The sequence below is a fragment of the Marmota monax genome, unplaced genomic scaffold, assembly GCF_021218885.2.
Source record: "Marmota monax isolate L192 unplaced genomic scaffold, Marmota_monax_Labrador192_F-V1.1 WCK01_AAM20220418_F8-fsc00016, whole genome shotgun sequence".
Lineage (NCBI taxonomy): Eukaryota > Metazoa > Chordata > Mammalia > Rodentia > Sciuridae > Marmota > Marmota monax.
Window position 1 is genome coordinate 784,179 of NW_026695209.1, and position 21,077 is coordinate 805,255.

At 35.9% G+C, this 21,077-nt stretch overlaps 1 protein-coding gene across 2 annotated transcripts; it reads right to left on the bottom strand.

The window, feature by feature from the left end:
- Window positions 1-103: 103 nt before the first annotated feature.
- On the bottom strand, window positions 104-15,383 carry N6amt1 (N-6 adenine-specific DNA methyltransferase 1). 2 transcript variants are annotated; one of them, XR_006848909.2, is made up of 7 exons: window positions 15,242-15,383; window positions 13,255-13,341; window positions 12,446-12,536; window positions 7,242-7,325; window positions 3,897-4,038; window positions 2,044-2,648; window positions 104-499 (listed from the first exon to the last, which is right to left on the bottom strand). XR_006848909.2 is itself a non-coding variant. In XM_046430552.2 (6 exons), exons 1-6 carry the CDS (start codon window positions 15,373-15,375, stop codon window positions 2,542-2,544), a joined length of 645 nt encoding a protein of 214 aa, XP_046286508.1. In that variant the 5' UTR covers window positions 15,376-15,383; the 3' UTR covers window positions 104-2,541. The 2 variants fall into 2 exon arrangements, 1 of the variants encoding a protein (XP_046286508.1); XM_046430552.2 differs by having other exon boundaries at window positions 104-2,648.
- Window positions 15,384-21,077: the final 5,694 nt, after the last annotated feature.

The window sequence follows — 21,077 nt, forward strand, 5'->3', positions numbered from 1 at the left end:
CATCTTCTTTCCCCCAGCCCCTCTCTCTGCCTCCCTCATCCTACCCTTTTCTGTTTATTATGTTGCCTTTTATTATTATTGCAATTTTTTTATCAAATTAACAGACATTTTAAGTTTAGATTTACTGATGAGAATGCATAGTTTTCACAAATCTGGAATACCATGGTGGTACATGAGGCATTTTGTAAGTCCAAGGATGAATAGCATGCAGGGAAGGCAAATCCATATCCAGAGTATCATTTTTTTCCAGTAAAGAAAAAATGCTGTCCTTTTCATGATGGAAGTGAATCAGTGTAATCAATCTACCACCAGAAAGCTGTCTGATCACCACAGGGAATGGTGCCTTATAGGAGGCTCAGTGTTGAATTTTTGCTCAGAAGTAGTCTTGGACAGACAGGTCAGCCTTGGTGAGTGGAAGTCCGTGTTGCTGAACTCATGCTTAACTTCAATCCCTGCATCACAGCCACTTGTTCACGATCACAGCGGGTGAAATCAGGGCCTTGGAAAAGAGGACAAAAGCTAGCCACAGAATGGGTATTCTATTCACTTTATCATTAGTCTTCCTCTGCTTTTGTGAGCATTTACATGGGACACAAATATTTTCATGTCTTTTGCCTATTAAGAGATGTATTCACATACCTCTTCCCCAGATATCTTTGCCACCAATTTCTAATCATGGCCCTTTCCAATTCTGGACCCTCCAGCCAAACTAAGGGTCACAGCTATGAAATATAATTGTATATGTGGCCATTTCCTCTTCCAAGCAAAGCCAACAGCCTGGTGCATTACTCCAAGCTTCACTGGAAGGATAGCCCTTCACCAGATGTTTTTCAGGGATGTTGTAGAGAGAGGTTATAGTTCTCCAGCTGACCAATTTGGGGTAGTGCCTGCAGAACCATCTGTAAGCCAGGCCCTAGTAGTTTCCTCTGTCAGCAAATCACAGGGAGTTGCCCATAGGAGCAGGTAGGGAGAGAGAAGGCAGGAGTGAGGAAAATGGGCCATTTGAATACATCTTCATGTAACTTTCTTCAGCCTTCAGGATCTACTCAGTCTAATCATGGGTATGTCACTTCCATTTGATGATGGAGTGTTGCTGTACATGCCTCGGTTTGGTGGGCAGCTCAGTTCCCAGTAGCAGGCCAAGAGCTCTCTCTTAAAACAAGTTATTTATGGCATGACCAGTCTTGCTACAAAATTACCGGTTTCAGTCTTACAGGCCTGAAACTGGAACTCACCTGTAGGGGCCTGCCAAAGGCTTTGTACAGCATTCCTATCTGACAATGACACTCCACCACTAGATCTGCTAGATCACAAGGCCTAACTGGCAGAGCAGCTTGTATGCAGCCTGAACAAATTACAAAGCCTTTTCTTATTCTGGTCCCAACTCAAAACTGATAACTTTTTGGTCACTTGGTAAATGAGCTGGAGTAACACACCCAAATAAGCATTTGTTGCCTCCAAATAACAATAAGATCCACTAAATGTTATATCTCTTTATTGGTTGTAGGCACATTTAATGCAACAATTTATCCCTCACATTAAAAGGGATGTTTTAAAATGCCCCAAACCATTGGATCCTATTAATTTCACTGAGGTGGAAGGTCCCTGAAGTGTATTTAGATTTCCTACCTTATTTTACTGGTAAGTCTATTGCATTTACTATTTCTTGATCACTTGGTTCAGTCAGTATCATGTCATCAATGCAATTAGTATAGTATCTTGTGGATAGGGAAGGTGATTGATATCCCTGAAAACTAAATTATGACATAAGGCTGGAGAGTAGATAATACCCAAGGTAGGACAGTGAAGGTGTATAGCTGGCCCTGTTGGCTGAAAGCAAACTACCTCTGGTGGGCTTTTATGGATAGGTATGGTGAATAAGGCATTTTCCAGATCAACATTGTGTAGCAGGTACCAAGTAATGTGTTAATTTGCTCCAGCAATAAAACCACATCTGCTACACCAGCTGCAACCCTTTGGGAAATGGCTATGGTTTATCATAATTTTAACCAACATTATTATTGTGAAAATGCAAATACCAACCCAAAATAGAAGTGGTTTCTTCATATACAGGTAGGATAAAGCTGTTCTATGGCTTGCTCTTCTCATTCTAATAGGACAACATGGACATCTTCTGTTTAGTATATATAGACATGAGTCATGTTACATGGTTGCATGTTCAGTGAAATAGATAGACTGTAATTTATTTTAACCAATCACCTTCCTGATGGACATTTAGGTTGATTCCACTGTTTTGCTAGTAGAACCAATGCTGAAATGAATATACATTTACATGTAATTAAATATAACCTTTACATATAAAATGCAAATTACAAATATACATACTTAACTGCACATGTATAAATACTTCTGTAAAGTTGATTCCCTGGTAAAAGAGAATGCCCTATCTTTCCACCTCTTTTTTTTTTTTTTTTTAATGACAAATTTCTGATAAGATTTCTTAACCAAGGAATGACTTCAGTTTCAAAATACATTCAGTTCACAGTATCTCTCAGCATACTTCTGGTAGCTCTTGATATATCAGGACTTGGTGAATTTGAGGATGGAAAGGTTTTCTTGGCCTGCCTGTCTGGTAAGTACAGTGGTCCCTTGCAGGCCTTTTGTCTTCAATGTTTTCAAAATGTCTTCTAAAATGGGTTAAAAAAAAAAAAAGGTAAACTCCAATTAAATAATTTGGTGATGTATATGGTCACTAAACAGTTTAATAATATAAATACAGAATATTTACAAATTATATTCATCTGATAAAACATGTATTCCAAATAAATGTCTATTAAAGTGAACTTGGGACTTCAGATCACTTGGTACTTTCTAATCAGATTGAACAGCTTGATAGCAGTAGTAGTCTACTTTGGAAACATTAATTAACCACATTAATTAATAAACCAAACATTAACTAAACTTGTTACTATAGCAAGCAACCAATTTTTCAGTTGTGTGGCTGCAATCTGCCATATATCCTTCCCTTTGGATGAAAATGGTCAGCAAACGTATGGGCAAATTGAATAGTGATATTGGCTAGTAAGAATAAAAGTAACTTATTTCTTTAAATGTATTTAAAAAAAAGGGAAGCCTTCCTTTCATAAATAAATAAGACTGAAAAAAGTAAACTAAGAAAATGGAAACACAAAAACTAAATAAAGCTAGTAATCTTAATGTGATTTGAGGGACTAAGGATATAAGACATAAGATTAAAATCAAACTGGGATATTCAGAAAAAGAGAAAATAGATGAAGCAATTTAGTTATAAAGTAATCTGAAAACCAAGCTATAAACATCCATATAGTAAAACAACTTTGAGTATAAAATTTCAGATGAACTGAAGGGTATATGGGCTGGGGGTGTGGTACATGCCTATAATCCCACTAGCTCGGGAGGCTGAGACAGGTGGATCATGAGTTCAAAGCCAGCCTCAGCAATGGTGAGGTGCTAAGCAACTCAGTGAGACCCTGTCTCTAAATAAAATACAAAATAGGGCTGGGGATGTGGCTCAGTGGTTGAGTGTCTCTGAGTTCAATCCCCGGAACCAAAAAAAAAAAAGGAAAAAAGAGTATATGGCAGAACTGTCGATGACTTGAAGACTAGAGGGTAGAGAAAAAATTCACAATGTTGAGGGTAAAAAGGAGAAATCAGAGGTTTTTGTATTCAAATATTAGCTAATGAGTAGGAGAAGAATTTCACTCTCCCAAATAAAATTATACTTTTTTAAAACTTGAAAAGTTTACTTCTTAAAAATCTCTCCTCTTTCAACATTAATTTGTTTAATTAATGATTAAATTCATTAATATCCTATGTTACTTTATAAATTACAGTCTTCTATGTTATAAATTTTTGTTTCCAGCAAAGCAAATAGTTAGTAAGCTGGTATGTATTACCTGGATTGTTTTCTTTTATGGTAACTAAATAGAATAATCCTCTTGGGGAAAGGAGGTCTGATGCTAGTGGAAAGAATCTGTCCATAACTTCTCGGCCATTTCTGCCACCAGCCCAAGCTGCTGCTATTCCATGACTTCCCACCTGTGGCAAAGTAGAATTTTTTTTATCGACTCAAGACTTTAATTAGATAACAAAGTGAATCTGTTTGACAGGTAACATCATCAAACAAGTCTATATTTTGTATTTTACTGCTGGCAAACAGGAAGTGAAGTTGAATCTAGATTTCAGTTTCCTATTTTGTGTGAAGTTAGGCAAGGTGGTAATTTTCTTTGTGAATTACTTTCTTCCCTATCTTTAAAATTAGAAAAATACTAGTTTCATCAGTACAAATAGAAGAAATTATTAAAATATTTTTAAGGCTGGGGATGTAGTTCAGTGGTACAATGCTTGCCTAGCGTGCACAAGTCCCTGGTTTCAATTCCTAGCACCAAAAAAATACTTTTATCCACTATAAGAATAAATAATTTCGAGAGACATTGCTTTACACATACTAAGTACTTAGTAATAATATGATAAAATGAGAGAAATGGTAATTCTTATACTTAACATAGAAGAATTCTTAGAAACCTGAAGGGAAAGCTTGTATTTTAAGAGAAACCTGAAGGGAGAGCTTGTATTTTAAGAGATATACTGTGTACAGACACAATTTCAAAATGTCCCAATGCATATGGACCTTTCCTATGCTACTATTGTATGAAATGTACAAACCTTTTTAGGAACCCATTTATTTTATAAAGGCACACTTAAGTATTTTTTCCTCTAAAAATCTAATGATATTCTAGAAAGAAACTCTGTGTTAATTAGTTTTTTGTTGCTGTGATAAATACCTGAGAAAAACAAAATAGGAAAAATTTATTTTGGCTTATAGTTTTAAAGGATTCAGTCCATGGTCAGCTGGCTCCCTGGCTCTGGGTCTGAGGTGAGGCAGAATATGGCAAAGGATGTGGTAGATAAAAGCTGCTCAGTGCCTAGCTGCCAGGAAGAAGAGAGAGACAGAAAGGAAAGGCCTGGGCACAAGAAATACCCTTCCAGGGAACGTCCCACTCCCCAAACTTCTTCCTCTCACTTCTTGCAGATTCCATCACTTCCAATAGCCTATTCATATTTTAATCTATAAAATGGATTAATTCACTCAGAAGGTTAGACCTCGTGATCCAATCATCTTCCAAAAGCCCCATCTCTGAACACTGCTATACTGGGAACCAAGCCTTCAACACATGAGTGATTGGAGGGCACTTCTTTATCCAAACTATAACAAACTACATGAAAGTTTTAGTATTAGAAATCTTTAGATCCTTACCACTGTATATTGTTTTCAAAATCAAAGAATATTTTAAAAAGCTAGTCAAAAATTACTTCAACCTTGACACAACTGTTTTCTATTTCCTTCTATAGCCTTTGTCCATATTTTAATTTAAAATATTTACATATAGTCATACTTCTGTTTATATTCATTTAATATGGCACATACTACTCCTTTAAAAATAATTATTTTATATCTATAACCAAATGCATATATAATTTTACAAAGAAGAAAAATGTGTTCATATACCTCCTTTTAAAATAGCTGTACTTTCCCTTGCTGCTTTGCTTGTTGTTTCCTCCCTTATCTTTTATGTGTAACAGGGATTTTTTAAATTATATTTTACAAGAAAAGAATCATATTCTATATTCTCACCTGTATCTTGCTTTTCTTACCCAATAATATCTTATGGAAACCTCCTCTTTTCATCTGGTGTAGTTCTAATTTACTATTTTAATGGCTGTGTAATATGTTATTTAGTTTTTTTGTTATTATTCACTGTGTCTATTTGCATAATTTTCTTTGAATCTAAATCTGACTCTTTTCACATCTATGACACATTCCTTTCACTATAATTTTCCACAAAGCTCATCATTTTAGGAAATTTACCAGTTCCTCTGTTTTCTGTCAACTCTTTCCTCTTGGGGACTTCTCTGTGCTGGTATTCCTTTGATTTCTCCTGGGCTCAACTACCTCCTCTTCTGGGACCCATGTCTTTCTCTTCCTCTATTTATTCCCTTATTTTGGAGGAACACAGCCTCTTGATGTTTCAGGAGGTAAGATGGTCTGCGGCTAGCCCCTGCAGGGCCAGTCTCTTTGTCACTATGTCACAATATGGGTTAGGATTATTAGAGTTTGGATATGAAGTGTTCTCCAATGGCTCATGAGTTGAAGGTGTGATCTTCTATTCAATAATGTTCAGAGGTGGGGCTTTTGGGAAGTGATTGGATCATGAGGGTTCAGACCCCATCAATGGATTGACCCATTGACAGATTAATAATTTGATGGCATTATTTTGACATGGTAGAAACTACAGGAGAAGGACCTAGTTGAAGGGAGTGGGTTCTTGGGGGCATGTCCTTACTACTATGTTCCCCTTTTATTTCTCTTTCTCTCTGCTTCCCAGCTGTCATGTGAGCAGCTCTTGCTACACCTGGACTGCCATGTTCTGCTTTACCATAGGCCCACAAGCAACAGAGCTAAGTGACCATGGACTGAAACCTCTGATACTAAGAAAATCCTTCTTTAAGTTGATTTTCTCAGGCATTTGGTCACAGGAAGAAAAAGCTGACTCACTTTGGTTTATCAGCTTTGCCAGAGAATAATCAAAAAAAATAAGTAAAATAAAGAAAAACTAGTCTTAGTCTATTATAAAACTGTCTGCCTTGAACTTCCTGGAAAAAGGGTAATACGGTTTACCTCTTTATTATTAAGGTATTAAAAATCATACATTTCAATTATTTTCCCTACTAAAAATGAGAAATTGCTCCACTTCTGCTTTTTGGTAATACCTATAAAAGGAGGAAGGCAAAGACTTTCAGAAGGAATTCCTATGTGAATTTATTATTCATTAAAAATAATAAAAATTATTTTATTTCATAAACTTGTTATTCATGATAAAGGATAGATATAGACATGAAAATATAAACTTAAGTACTGGGCTGGGGATATAGCTCAGTTGGCAGAGTGCTTGCCTTGCATACACAAGGCCCTGGGTTTAATCCACCAGCACCACAAAAAAAAAAAAAAAGAAGTTTAAGTATCTATTTTAAAATATGATTTAGAGGAGAATTTAAGGATATACATTATAATGTGTATTTTCATTCCTTTACTATTTAATAACAGTATCCAATTACTGACAATTAGGATAAAATCAAAGCATTGTATTTACAGCAGCTGACCGATGTAAGATGATGTTCATTTTACTTTGGAAACAGAATAGCCAAAAATATTCATAACTAAATTTTGCTGCATGTCTTACCTCTTCAGGTGGAGTCACAACGTAGGGGGGATTGAACACCAGAAGATCAACTTTTTCCTTCAGTCTTGGTAATAAGCCTTTAACCTAAATATATTCAACAACAGAATTCTGATTTAAATAATTAGAAAAATGCTACTCTCCCAGGTTTGTGGAAAAAAGCAATGTAAGAAGGCTTTACTTTTAGATAGAAACAAATATTTTTACATTTTCAGATGAAGATTATATACACTTAACTAAAAACAATGATCAGAATGAACAAATGTTTAGTAAAGCCTCTGTTACTCAACAGCACATGTTTATACTCTGGGTTCCTTTTGAGAAAATGAAATAAGAAGAAGGCAAGCTCTAATTCTGTAGCAGATATTCTGCATAGATTTGGACAATAGTTTAGAATATGTCCACTGACTTAAACCTGTATTTCCTATAACCAAGAGAAATATTTGATGGAATGACAGAAAACACATCTGAGGTTCAGAAATGTAAGAAGATGAACTTTTGGTGTTTTGAAAATCCTTATAGTGGATATAATTTTCCATGGAACAAGAAAAAGTGTCCTTTTTATAGAAAGTATGTTTAGTACTTTCTTTAAAATTTTGTTTTTTCTGAAATAGCCAAGTGCCACTTAGAGTATTCCTCTATTCAATTAAACAACTAAATACTTAAAAATCATAACTGATTATGTCATGTTGTGCCTTCATACACATAGTGGAGTAAAAACTCTATATATGGAAGAGCTCTTTACTCATTGATTCTGAGGCTATTTCTTCACAATATGCAAAACTTTATTTATTAACCTCTCATAATTGTCCCCATATCTGCATAAATATCTACTATATTTGTTGAATACCATTCTTTAAATAAATACCATTTTGTTCAATAAATTAAATGTAAAAGGAGACTTAACCATTTACTATTATAAATGGATAATCAATAGGACTCTCTGGAAATAGAAATGTCTCAAGAATAAATGCAATACAAACAAAATGTTATTAAATTATAGTTACTGTTGCCAGTTTCAGAGTAACCCAGGCTTGTTCTTTTCCTTAAAAGGCATTTGTCAGTGCTAAATAGGTGTTAAAGAAAAACACCAAACTGAGACCTTCTCCTTAATGTGATCAGAATGGTTGAAAGAGAATTAAAGAAACCTTGTAATTCAAAGTCACTTAATGCCCAGGCTTATCACCTAAATACTGGGTATATTGCTGGGCTACTTACATATATTACTATGAAACAGTATCTTTGAATTTTCATTTTATCCAGGTTTATGCAGGCAATCCTATTTTAATTATCATATTAAGTCTGTTAACTATGCTGTTCAATGAGAATATTAAGTTGTACTTTTGAAGAAATGTTTACAGAGGTAAATTTTCTTTCTCATTTAAAAAGAGAAAAGATAACCAGTTTTTGGATGTAATTCAGATGTAGTCTTGTCTTCAGTCAAAAGATGAGAAATCTGTTGTCTTCCCCAGTAACAGCACTGGTGTGAGGAAATACATTTAAGTAACCAAAAGCTTTTCTGAGTCCCATAAGAAATTAAGTTTCTCATAATGTAAAGAACTCCACAATACAATTTTCCACAAATGCTGGGTAATGAAACTAGAAAAGTATGTGCTTTGCAACTGTTTATGACAGCCCCTGAGGTACTGCTGTTATAATCACTGCAATAACTGAATTTTAAATAAAGAGAAAAATTGATATTAAAAATAGGAAATCTTATAGTTAAAATGAATTTAAATAAGTCATTATGGACTTGATAAAAAGTCTAAACTGTAGTTATCTCTTACCCATTCATATTCAGCTTTTTAATTTGCTAAATAACACAGCCTGGAAACATCTCTGAGAATTGGGAAATAAGCAAAATAGGCCTCCTAGCAAAACTCATAGAATTTATTCATATGAGAGGCACTCATTCAGAATTCCTTAACTCTTGGTCTAAGTAACAATTCAACTAAATTGGTTGTTTGATTTTCTAGCATAAAACACAGTAAAATGGAGAAACAAAAGTTTTGTCAATAAGTAGCAATGAAATATGACAAAATAAAACAACTAATATGGCAGACTATAGCTATTTAGTGTAAAGGTAGATATACCCGAATAGACCTTAATCATCACCATACATAGCACAGACAATATTAAAGAGTCAAAGGTGAAATATGTTTGGTATGTTTTAAGCACATAAAGAAAAGTGTAATACACACTTTTAAAGACTTTTATAAAACTAAAAATGAAATATAGTGGAAGTGGTACTTTTTAAACAGGTAAATCAGCAATCCAAAACCATGAGTTTACCTGGAAATCTATGCCCCATGTTCTGAAAAACGCTTTATAAATTCTGTAAAGGGTTTATAAGTTGATCACAACATCTATGCTTAGGCCAGTCTCTTGTTTATTGCTTTGTATAAGTGAATATTCAGTATCACGACTGGTCAACAAATACATGAAAAAAATGTTCAACATCTCTAGCAATTAGAGAAATGCAAATTAAAACTACACTGAGATTTCATTCTAGTCAAAATGGCAATTGTCAAGTATACAAGTAACAATAAATGTTGGTGAGGATGTGGGGAAAAAGTACACTCATACATTGCTGGTGGAACTACAAATTGGTACAACCACTATGGAAAGCAGAATGGAGATTCCTTAGAAAACCTGGAATGGAACCACCATTTGACTCAGTTATCCTACTCCTTGGCATATACCCAAAGGACTTAAGATCAGCATACTATAGTGATGTGGACACATCTATGCTTATAGCAGCTCAATTCACAATAGCTAAGCTATGGAAGCATCCTAGGTGCCATAAAGCCATAAAGAATGAAATTATGGCATTTGCAGGTAAATGGATGGAACTGGTGCTATCATGTTAAGTGAAATAAGCCAGTCCCCCCAAAAGCCAAAGGTCAAATGTTCTGATATACAGATGGGGGAGGAAGGAGTTGAGGTTCACCGGATCGAAGCGGGTGGGTGGGGTAGAAAGTTAGGGGACGGGGACAGGGATGGGAATGGGAAAGACAGTAGAATGAATCTGACATATAACTTTTCTATGTTCATATATGAATACATGACCAGTGTAACTCCACATCATATTCAGCCACAAATATGGGATGTTACATTCCATGTATGTATGATATGTTAAAATGCTCTGTATTAATAAAATAAAAATATTTTCAAATTGAAAAAAAATTTTGTACTGTCATGTATAACTAAAAAGAATAAATAAAAAAAAATTTAGTATTAGAGTCAATGTTACTGGAGAACTGATTCTGGCATGGACACCCAGTAAGTTTAAATCTTAAAAGAGCTAAGGGACTTCTAGATTTGGATTTGGATAATCTGGATTATCCAAATAATTTAATTTTGAATTTATGGTTAATACCATGTAGCTTCCAAAAATATAACCTGTTTAAAATATTCCCATGTCTATTTAAAAATATAGATATTCTGAATTTCTTCTGTCTCTGAAGTTTCACTGATCTTTCAAAAGCATATTTAAGCTAGGTATGGTATTATACCCCAGCTACTGAGGAGGCCAAGGCAGGAGGATAACAAGTTCTAGGCCAGTCAAAGACAACTTAGTAAAATTCTGACTTAAAAAATTAAAAAACAAAAAGAGCTAGGAATATCACTCAGTGGTTGAGTGGCCTTGGGTTCAAACCCTTACCACAAACAAACAACAAAAAAAAACACCAACAAAAAACCCCATCAAAACATATATTTCATATCAATTATGGATACACTAAGGAAACATTTTTAAAAAATTAAATCATCACATTGATCTAATGTAAATCTAATGTAAATCACCTAATATTCCTTTTCTGATACTGTAGTTTTTATTAGCAATAATAACACTAGCAATCTGAAAAAAATTTGTGTCTTTGGCTTAATTCCTTCTGGACTGCAAAACAATTGTAAATTTGAAGAACAAGAAAGCTACCTATTATCATTAGTGTAAGACTAATAACACAGGTCAAGAAGCACAGAAAGCATTTTGCATTTTTTATGTCTAGCTGGGATGTGCTATTGATTTTTGCTGATTAAAAGGCATTTCATGTCTATAACTAAAAAAACTTATGAATTAAAATTTATCCAAGTCTTAATATCAACTTAACTGCAACTTAAGAGTGCATGATGTTAACATCTTCTTTTTTGGACATAATATCTTCATTCATTTACTCATTTTTATTTGGTGTTAAGGATCACACACAGTGCCTCACACCTGCAAGCCAAGCGTTCTACCACTGGGCTAAGCCCCAGCCCCTGATGTTAACTTCTTAAAAGAAAACAATGGTTCTACAGCTGTCATTTGTTGCTTTTGCCTGCCTAGGACCCATTCTACCTTTTTTAAAATTACATCTCCTTGGCTGTTGGAGAAACTCTACCTTCTGTCATTTTAAATCCAAGTGGCTCAGGTAGGGTCTAATCCAAGCCAGTTCTTGAAGTGAGACTATGACCCAGTTCTAAACCATTAATCTACTATTCCAATTCCCCTGGGATACAGAGAAAGAGATAAAAGCACATAACCCAACACTCATTCTGGGTCTTTCATTAAAACAACAGACTATAAAGGGTTTCTCTAGTTGGGGAGTTGCTGAGAAATATAATGCAGACATGCAAATGTTTTATTACTATGAAGGGAAAAACTACCTAAGAACAGAGCCACCAGAGAAAAGTTCAGAGCCAGGAAAAATATGCGTGTAACATCATTTGAGTTCCTGAAGTCAAGTGTGCATGATGCTATCCACTTTTAAAATTCAAACTAATGTGAATTTAGTTCACTGATACAGATGATGCCTGACTTATGCAAGCCAATATCAATTTCTTTTGAAATATGGAGAAGATGGATTCTATCAGCCAAGAATTTATATAAATTATACTGCTTAGTGTTAGTGGGTCATGAGTTAATTCATTACTAAAGTTTCTTTGACGTAAAACATTGTGACTTTAATTTATTTGATTTTTTTAATTTTTATTTTTTGGTACTGGGTGGTGGTAGAGGGATTGAACTCAGAGATACTTTACCCAGAATTATACCCCTAGCCCTTTTTATTTTTAATTTTGAGGTAGGGTCTCACTAAGATGCTTAGGCCTTGCTAAATTGCTGAGGCTGGCTTTGAACTGGGATTACAGGTGTGCACCACCACACTTAGCTTGACTTCAGTTCATTTGAAAAGGAAATTGATATTGAACAAGGATTAACAGCTTACCAAATCTGTAATTACTGGTTGAATCTGGACATTATTACAGCGTCCTGTTTCCAGGGTGCAAACTGCTGCATCAGGGTTGATATCAGTGCACCTAATAATAATAATAAAAAAAAAGAATACTATTTCCTATGTCCATGAGGCAAATCTGATACTGAATAATTCAAGGAATGAATTCTACATATAGCAGGTGTAGAAAAAAATTAGAATATTTTAATAATGGCAAAGAAGAACAAACATTGGTTAGATTGATGAAAAGATGATTATACTGATATAATTTATAAGAACAGAATAATAAGCATATATGCATACACATCTGAAGAAACTTATTTAACTATAATACTATGCAGCCACCAAAAATATGATTTAAGAAAATTCTGATACAGAAGTGCTCATGATACAATATTAAGTAAAAAATGAAAATAAAAAAAATGAAAACACACTTGGATGATATGGGGTAAAAATTTTTGGTGACTTATTTTCTTCATTATTTTTCTATATTTTCAAATTTTCTATGTAAAACATTTAAGTCTAATCTCAGCAACTTGTGGGGTGGAGGCAGAAGGATCATAAATTTGAGGCCACAAGCAGCAAATTAGCAAGACCCTGTCTCAAAATAAAAAATAAAAAGGACTGGGGATATAAGGAACTGTTTGAATATAAAGTTGGAATTCCTAGGGAAACATAATTTGCAATCTTTGTCCTTATTATTCTTAAACACAATCAGATACAGACATAAAAGTTTTTCATTCAAGCAGTCACACTCAGTGAATCTTACTGTAAGATCTGGGTGAACATTATTATATACGTACATGTACAAAGCCTGAGGTCCTATCATAGAGGCTAGAAATGCAGATACCACACCAGACCCTGACCCAACTTCAAGGCAAATTTCCACTCTAAAAAATATACAACAAAGTAAATATTAGTACAGTAGTATTAAAATACACCTCACAGAAAATAATTCTCATTCTAGTTATATTTCTCCAACATCATTGCTCCCCTGCAAATATATGGAAATATAAATTATAATTTCTGACAATCACTTTGTGCTTTGACACTGTGCAACTCAAAACTGCTAATGTTTTGCGGGTGTAACATATGGTAATCCACAAAAGATACATATTACAACATATGGCTCTTAATTTCAACAAAGCATTACAAAAATTCATGGAGTATTAACTTAGGGTTGGAAATACTAATATGAAAGATGCCATCCCTTTCTGGGATAGTATTTCCTGGGTTAGTATTTCCTAAAGTATTAGTGTTGGTATTACTACAAACTTTATTCATGAAAGAAGTTACTCTCTAATTTTTAAGTACTTAACCTTCATAAATTCAACAGCACATCCTAGGGGAAAAAAGGTCCTCCATTCTACTTGTAGAGATGTAGAGCAGCAAAGGAATTCTGCATTTGTATAGTTAAATGCTCAAATGGTAATATATCTGAATATTTGGTCTTAGAACATTGCTAAATATAATAACATCTTCATGTTATTGCATTTCCTCTTTAAACTTATTTCCTTGTTCCCAATTTTATACATGCATCCAAAGCACCAATTATTCCCAGTTACAAAGGTTGACTTGATAGCATTTAAGGGAATTTCTAGCACTTAACTCCCCAAACAACTATCCAACAAGAAAGTATGATTCTCTGACTTTGGAACCAGTCCACACATGCCTTTAATGGGCTAGAATAATGGGCTATACTAAGGTCTGTGAATCTTCAGGCTTTTCTTTGAAAACAACTATCATGGTCTCAATAATTAGAATTCCAAGAGTAGAAATATCCAAGATTATAATAAAATCAGATCCTTTTATAGCAGATTTTGCAATACAATTTGTGCTTGTAAACTTTCTGAGATATTGAGAATAAAAGACAAGCTATAAAACAGAACTGTACCACTCTGTAGTCCAGTATATCCAAAAGTTTCACCTATGATGAAAAATCAGTTTTAAGAGTTGGCACATTCTAAATGTGCAAAAAATATGACCCCGTTTAAGAGGGATAAACTCGTTATAGACCTTTGAAGCTGACAGCTGTTTGTTTCATCCTGAGGAAAACCACTTCAAGTCTTGATCATTAAATAAATCTAATGACCCCAAATCCTTTCATTAAAAAATTACAGGTAATAGTTCTTTTTCTTATTAATTTAAAATTAATGGCAAACACTTGAACAAATCAAGAGTAGATTCTATAGACTGTTAAATCCATGTAACAACTTTCTACAATGAAACGAGAAATTCAGTGTGTCATTTGCATTAGTCACATTTCCAGTGTTCAACAATCACATGTGGCTAACAGCTGTCATTACAGAATATGTAGAGTGGGTTTACAAATTCCTTCGTGCTCCCAGTATTTCACCACCTTTCTTCTTTTTGGTGCCCTTCTGTTGCACCAAAAGTGTCTTTTATGAGCTAGGTAACCCCCCCACCCGCCAACAAACATCAACATCAGCGTTTCAGGAATATTTTGTTGTTTCTGAGTGTGCTATCTATCGAAGCTCTTAGATTAACAGACTAACAGCTGGAAGGAATAATTACATCACAACGTGGTACAGCGACAAGGAGCTCAGGAGCCAAGATCAATACCTGGCTTAGAGATAAATTGCTTGCACATTAGCTGCGCGCATCTACAGGAAAACACTCATATAAGGCACTCGCTCTGCTGTCAATCATCCACAGAAGGGCGGGCTAAGCCACCACCAGTTGAGGCCGGCGACAGTCCTTTCCCTGGCCGCTGAGGCCCCTCCGGGACACCCAAGCCCTCTCCCGCTAGGGCCCTCTCCCTCCTCGCACCCAGCCAAATCGGCTGCTGCCGCCTGGAGCGCGTCCAGCAGCAGGAACGTGTCTTCCGCGGGCTCGTACACGTCGCCGAAAGCGCCCCGACCCGCGTGCCCGTGCAGCGGCGTAGGAAATTCCTGCGCCGCCATCTTTCACTCCTTCGTCCTCTGCGCATGCGTCAGGATCGCGCATGCGCACGCGCACGCGCCTGGGCGCCGGCCCAGAGTGGGACTGAGGCTCAGGCGCTGGTTTTTTGATTAGTTGTAGCAGTAACACAGGATGCTGTTAGAATTTCTCAGTAGACAGTTACTTACTCTCTAGCTATTGCCATTTGCTTTTGCTTTTGAACATTTATTTCATTTTATGGACTTACCTGATACTGGGCATCCTCAGTCGTTTTTTGACTAAGGTGAATGTTATATTCCTATGACATTTGGAGAATTTCTTCTATTTTTAGTTTGCAAGTATTTGCAAAAATAATGATAACTAAGTTTTATTATTGTCTCTTTTTCTTTACACGAGTTGAACTTTAAAGTTTGAACTTTACGATTAAGTTTTTTTTTTTTTTGGTCATTTTGATTTTTTTAAGTCAAATTAAACCATTGTGTATAAATGCCACATTTTTTAATCCATTCATCCATTGAAGGGCATCTAGGTTGGCTCCACAGTCTAGCTATTGTGAATTGTGCTTCTATAAACATTGATGAGGTTGTGTCCCTGTAGTATGCTGTTTTTAGGTCCTTTGGGTATTACAGAAATTGCTTTTATGATGTTGAATAGTATGTGCACTCTTTTTATAAATCTTAAGATGATGCTGTTTTCTTTTAATACATTGCTGGAATGATACTAAACTAGCTCTTTGTATTTCAGGATTATGCTGTGCTCCTAGAAGGAGATAGGACTCAGTTTCTGGAACATTTGGTAGAACTCATCCATAAATCTACTTTGGTTTGGTGCCTTTTTCACTGGATGGTGAAGGGTTATGGAAAATAATTTTCCTACAAAATAGCCCCCAAGGAAAAGCTGAGAGACTGTGCAGCTCCAGAGGAGGGAGGGGAAACTAGGCAAGCATTAGCTTTCCAGTAAGTAAATCCTTTCCTTATAACAATGGGTCCTGAAGGCAGGAGGCAATACTAAATGTTAGGCTCTGGATTTTGACCTTCCTGCCATTGCAAATTAGCCCAAAAGTACACACTGTAAGTACTAAACAGTGGGCCTTGGATGAAGGAGGCTATATTGAAACTCTAGGAGACAATAAATTCCAGAAAAAGAAATACCCATCCCTCACAATCTGGACTCCTAATGAAGCTAGAATTAGACAGGCAGTCATATTGATAGGCAAATCAAATCAGGTGGATCAAGGAGGCCAATGTGAGTGAGTCCAGGAAGTTGAAAACTGCTACCTGAGGGATTGAAATGCCTTCAGAACCTTTCCTCCAACCTATCAAGGTAACCTGCTAAGGTAACCTGTCCCTAGAATTGCCCCTCCTTACAGGGAGTTGTAAAAGTTGTTAATTAATGTGTTTTGGTTCCTTTTGGCTGTCCCACCATCCCACAGCAGAAAGAGAGATAAGGGGAAGGGAGCAGGAGAACAAAGGAAGCCTAAGACCTATAAAAAAGGCAGAACACCTTCGCTTCTTGGGATACCAGGGTGTCGCGATGGGCAAAGGTGCAACATTTGCAGTTGAGGAGATAAATAAAAAATGTCCATGAGTTAATGCCCTTTTCAATTCTTTATTCACTCGAAATCACTCAATACAATTTTACTCTATAGGTTCTTAAGAAATGACAGTCCTTAATGCTGGGCACTACAAACAATAATTCAGACTGATAAAAGCAATAAATACAACTAATTCAAAACCAACAAATTCTAAGTTAACTCTAAGAACTGCAAACACACTTAATCATGACAGACCTATGACAGACATTCTCTCTGCATGCTAAGCTCAAGTGCCAGATTTAAAGTGTTAGACCTTAAGTCCAGCAGATGCACCTTCACTCAGACTGCAGCAATCAGGTCAGGAACCGATGGAGGATTCTCCTCTTGTGGAGTTGAGGACTGGCTGAAGAGGCAGTCATAAAGAGAAGTTGCCTTTCTCACCAGGATCAAGAGGTTGCTGTAGAGTTTGAGAGCGGTGAGAATGATGCAGAGTATCGGGCAGATGATGAGAAGAATTGGGATGTTAGTCCAGGTCCTCATCAGGCTCTCTGGCATGTGGGCATCAGTGTCTGCTGGCTTGAATGTATGTTCATGTGTTCCATTATTTATACTAAATTTTGGGGCTTCTGCGTATCATCTGTTACCAGGTTTCTTAGTGACAGTTTACATCTTAGAGAAGACACTTGGTCTGGTGGTTTCCGCCCTGATATTACCCTTCTGGCTCTTATCAGGGTTAAGGCAAATGACATGTTTATATCAAGTGATTTCACTCTGACTCAATATGCCTGATGACATATTGGAGTGCTCTGTGGGCTTACCTGGTGAGACTGAAGTTTTAAATGGAGTTTTAAAATGGAGTTGCTTAGGCTAAGGCCATCCTTAAACAGGGTACCAGCTATGGCCCCCTGTTCCCTCCCTCTATGGTACCCCTTTTTAAATAAACCCTGCTTTGTATGCTTGCCTTGGTGTACTTCTATAGTGTTATACTTCAACATATGAGGGAGCAGAACTGTCACTATCTCTCCAAGTAACAATGAGTCTCAGTCTTTTTATAGCTGCCCTCCTGAGTTAAAAGTTTTAACCTACATAACTAGCCCCTTACTGTCCCAATGGCACACTCACAAGTTCCAATGATGAAATCACTCTAATTGTAGCCTGTAAACCCCAAATCCCCTCTGTAACCAGCTGCCATTTTCACATTCAGATAATAAGTCCTTATAGTGCCGGAGTTCATGAAGAATGATAAATGGCTTCCCTGAATCTGTTGAGGTCGGCATCTGCCATTTTATGCTTACAGATGGATCTCTGATGTTTTGGGGCATCTTCTGTAGGTTATTAAATTATTCAAGTATTTCCATTTTTTGGAATTAACTTCTGAATTTTGTTTTCCTGTAAAACATTTTCAAAGCTAGTTTTGTTTTTTTTTTTAATTTGAGAAACAAAAATTCAGGAAAGTATTTGGATTATATTTTTAAAATGCTGCATATATACCACCTAGAATTGACATCCATTAGCATTTTCTCATATTTCCTTAATATATTTTCAAAATACAAAATTGAAATATTATGAATGAAATGGGAGTTCTTTCTGGACTCAACGTGAACTTCATTTTGTTGCTAAGAGTCATAGCCAAGTAAAAATGATGCATGGCATTTTTGGTTGTAAGGTGAAGCCAGCAAGCCATTGAGATGATATGATTATGTTAAGATCTGCATTCAAATGGATATTAGACCCCTGCTGTCCACCTGGGCCTGCTACTTTGGAAATCTGGGACTCCCAAAGAGTTCCCATTGGTTGGGAAAGTGTGGTAGGAGGGAATTCCGGAGGAGGGATTTCCGGTTGGGGTAGTGTGGCCCGGGAGAACGCGCGTGTGTGGGTCGCATATTTCCCGGGAGCACACAGGGCATTGGCGGGAGTTTCAAAATAAAGTTTGTTCCTGTTTGAGTGGCTCGTGATTTTGTGCCCAGCCACACTGCGGCATTTTGTGACCCTCATTTCAAAGTAACTTCTCTCAGATTTAGTGTATATATATATATATCTAGCCCATGTTTTAATGCTTTCACATTAATATATTTATAAATAACAAGTGGTTTATGTGTTTTAAAAAGGTATAACTGGTAAGAGGTTGCCATTTTATTCTTCAAAATTCATTTTCACTCAACATTATATGAGATCTATTTTCGATATATATAAAGTGAATTTATTCCTTTTAACTGCCATCAAGCATTTCACTATATGAAAAAATTCTGTCTGGAATGGATAAATATCTGTTGGTAAACTTCTTTCCAGTTTTTCATTATTATGAATAACACTGTAATTAACTTTTGTATGCATGGTTTCTTCTGATATTATACATGAATTTCCTGGTACAAAACCCAAAGAGGGCCTGGCGTGGTGATGTATGCCTGTAATCCCAGTGACCTAGGAGGCTAAGGCAGGAGGATCACAAGTTCAAAAGTCAGCCTCAGCAAAAGAGAGGCACTAAGCAACTTGTTTAGATCCTGTCTCTAAACAAAATACAAATAGGGCTGGGGTTGTGGCACAGTCCCTGGTACCAAAGCAAACAAACAAAACAATACAAAAAACTCAAAGTGGATCTGCTTAGTATATATACATTTTCAATTTTGCTAGGCATTGCTGAAGTTATTTCTAAACTAATTGCATTTATTTTATTGTATTTATTATTTGATTTAATACTCAGTCTTGTTTATTTTAGATTGAATTGGTTTTACTGCGAATTAAGGTTAGGCAGATGTTCATTTGTTCATCATTTGATTTTCTTCCTTGGTGAATTGGCTTTCACTTCTGCTTATTTTTCCTTCGTGTGTGTGCACACAAGATGGCTTCATCTTCACATCTTCACACTACTAAATTCAGTGAAAGAGTCTTTCAGTTCTTTGCACACAGCTTCTGTCATTCACTTTCTTATTGGTCCCAAGTGGGCCATGTGCTCATGCCTGAACAATCCTGTAGTCAGAGAGATGAAATGATTCTTCTTCCTTTAGGGCTGGGGCAGGGGCCTCCCTCTACCTACATGCCCCTGAACAAAATCCTGGTGTTGGTATGGGTGTCAGATAACAAAGAAAATGTCTCTGGCATGGAGTTTCTTATGTATGGTAATAGTTCTTTTCCTTCAGTTTGTTTTTGTTTCTTAGCTTTCCATATTTTTTGTAGGTAGGTGTTTAACTTGTTTTTTTGTAGGAAAAAAAAGTTTTTTTTGGTGGAGGATTTTCTTGTACTTAGAATTGTCTTTCCCATTCTCTGTTCTTGTAAAGAAAGCTTATTTTTTGGTTTCAAAGCAAGACTCTATTGATTGGATTAATATTATGAATTCGGGTTTTAGATTTCTAGCATTTTACTTCTTTCATATGTGTATTTGTTTCTGGTCTTAAAGTCTCAAAGTAGAAGATGAATATGCATATGAATATGTATACATATATGTGTGTTGGTTAATTGTACATATCAACTTGACTGGATCACATCATCCAGCATTATGATCAAATGTTATTTCTGTAAGGGTGTTAATTTGGAGGAGATTGACATTTAAATTAATGGGCTTTCAAAGAACTAAAAGGCCAAATGTTTTCTATGATATGTGGTTGTTAATTCACAATAAGGAGTGGGGGAGAATAGAAGTACTTTGGATTAGACAAAGGGGAGTGAAGAGAGAGGAGAGGGAATGGGGATAGGAATGGTAGTAGAATGAATTGGACATTATTACCCTGTGTGCATATGTGATTACCTAACCTGTATAACTCTACATCATGTACAACCAGAAGAGTGAGAAGTTATACTCCATTTATGTATAATGTGTCAAAATGCATTCTACTGTCATATATAACTAATTAGAACAAATAAAAAAAGAGAGATCTAAAGAAATATCAACCAAAAAATTATTAATGGGCTTTAAAGCAGATTGCTCTCTATAATGTGGGTGGGCTTCATCCAATTAGGTGAAAGTTGAATACAAGAAAAAAGGGAAAAAGTAATTCTGTGGCTGTTGGCCTTTGACCTTGAACTACAATACTGGCTCTCCTGTATCTCCAGCCTTCCATGTCCCACCCTGAAGCTCTTAGAACTTGTCAGATTTTATAGGCAAGTTTAGCAATTCCTAAAAATAAATGTTTCTCTGTATATACACACGCTATTGGTCCTCTTTTGCTGGAGAACCCTGAATAATACGATATGTAT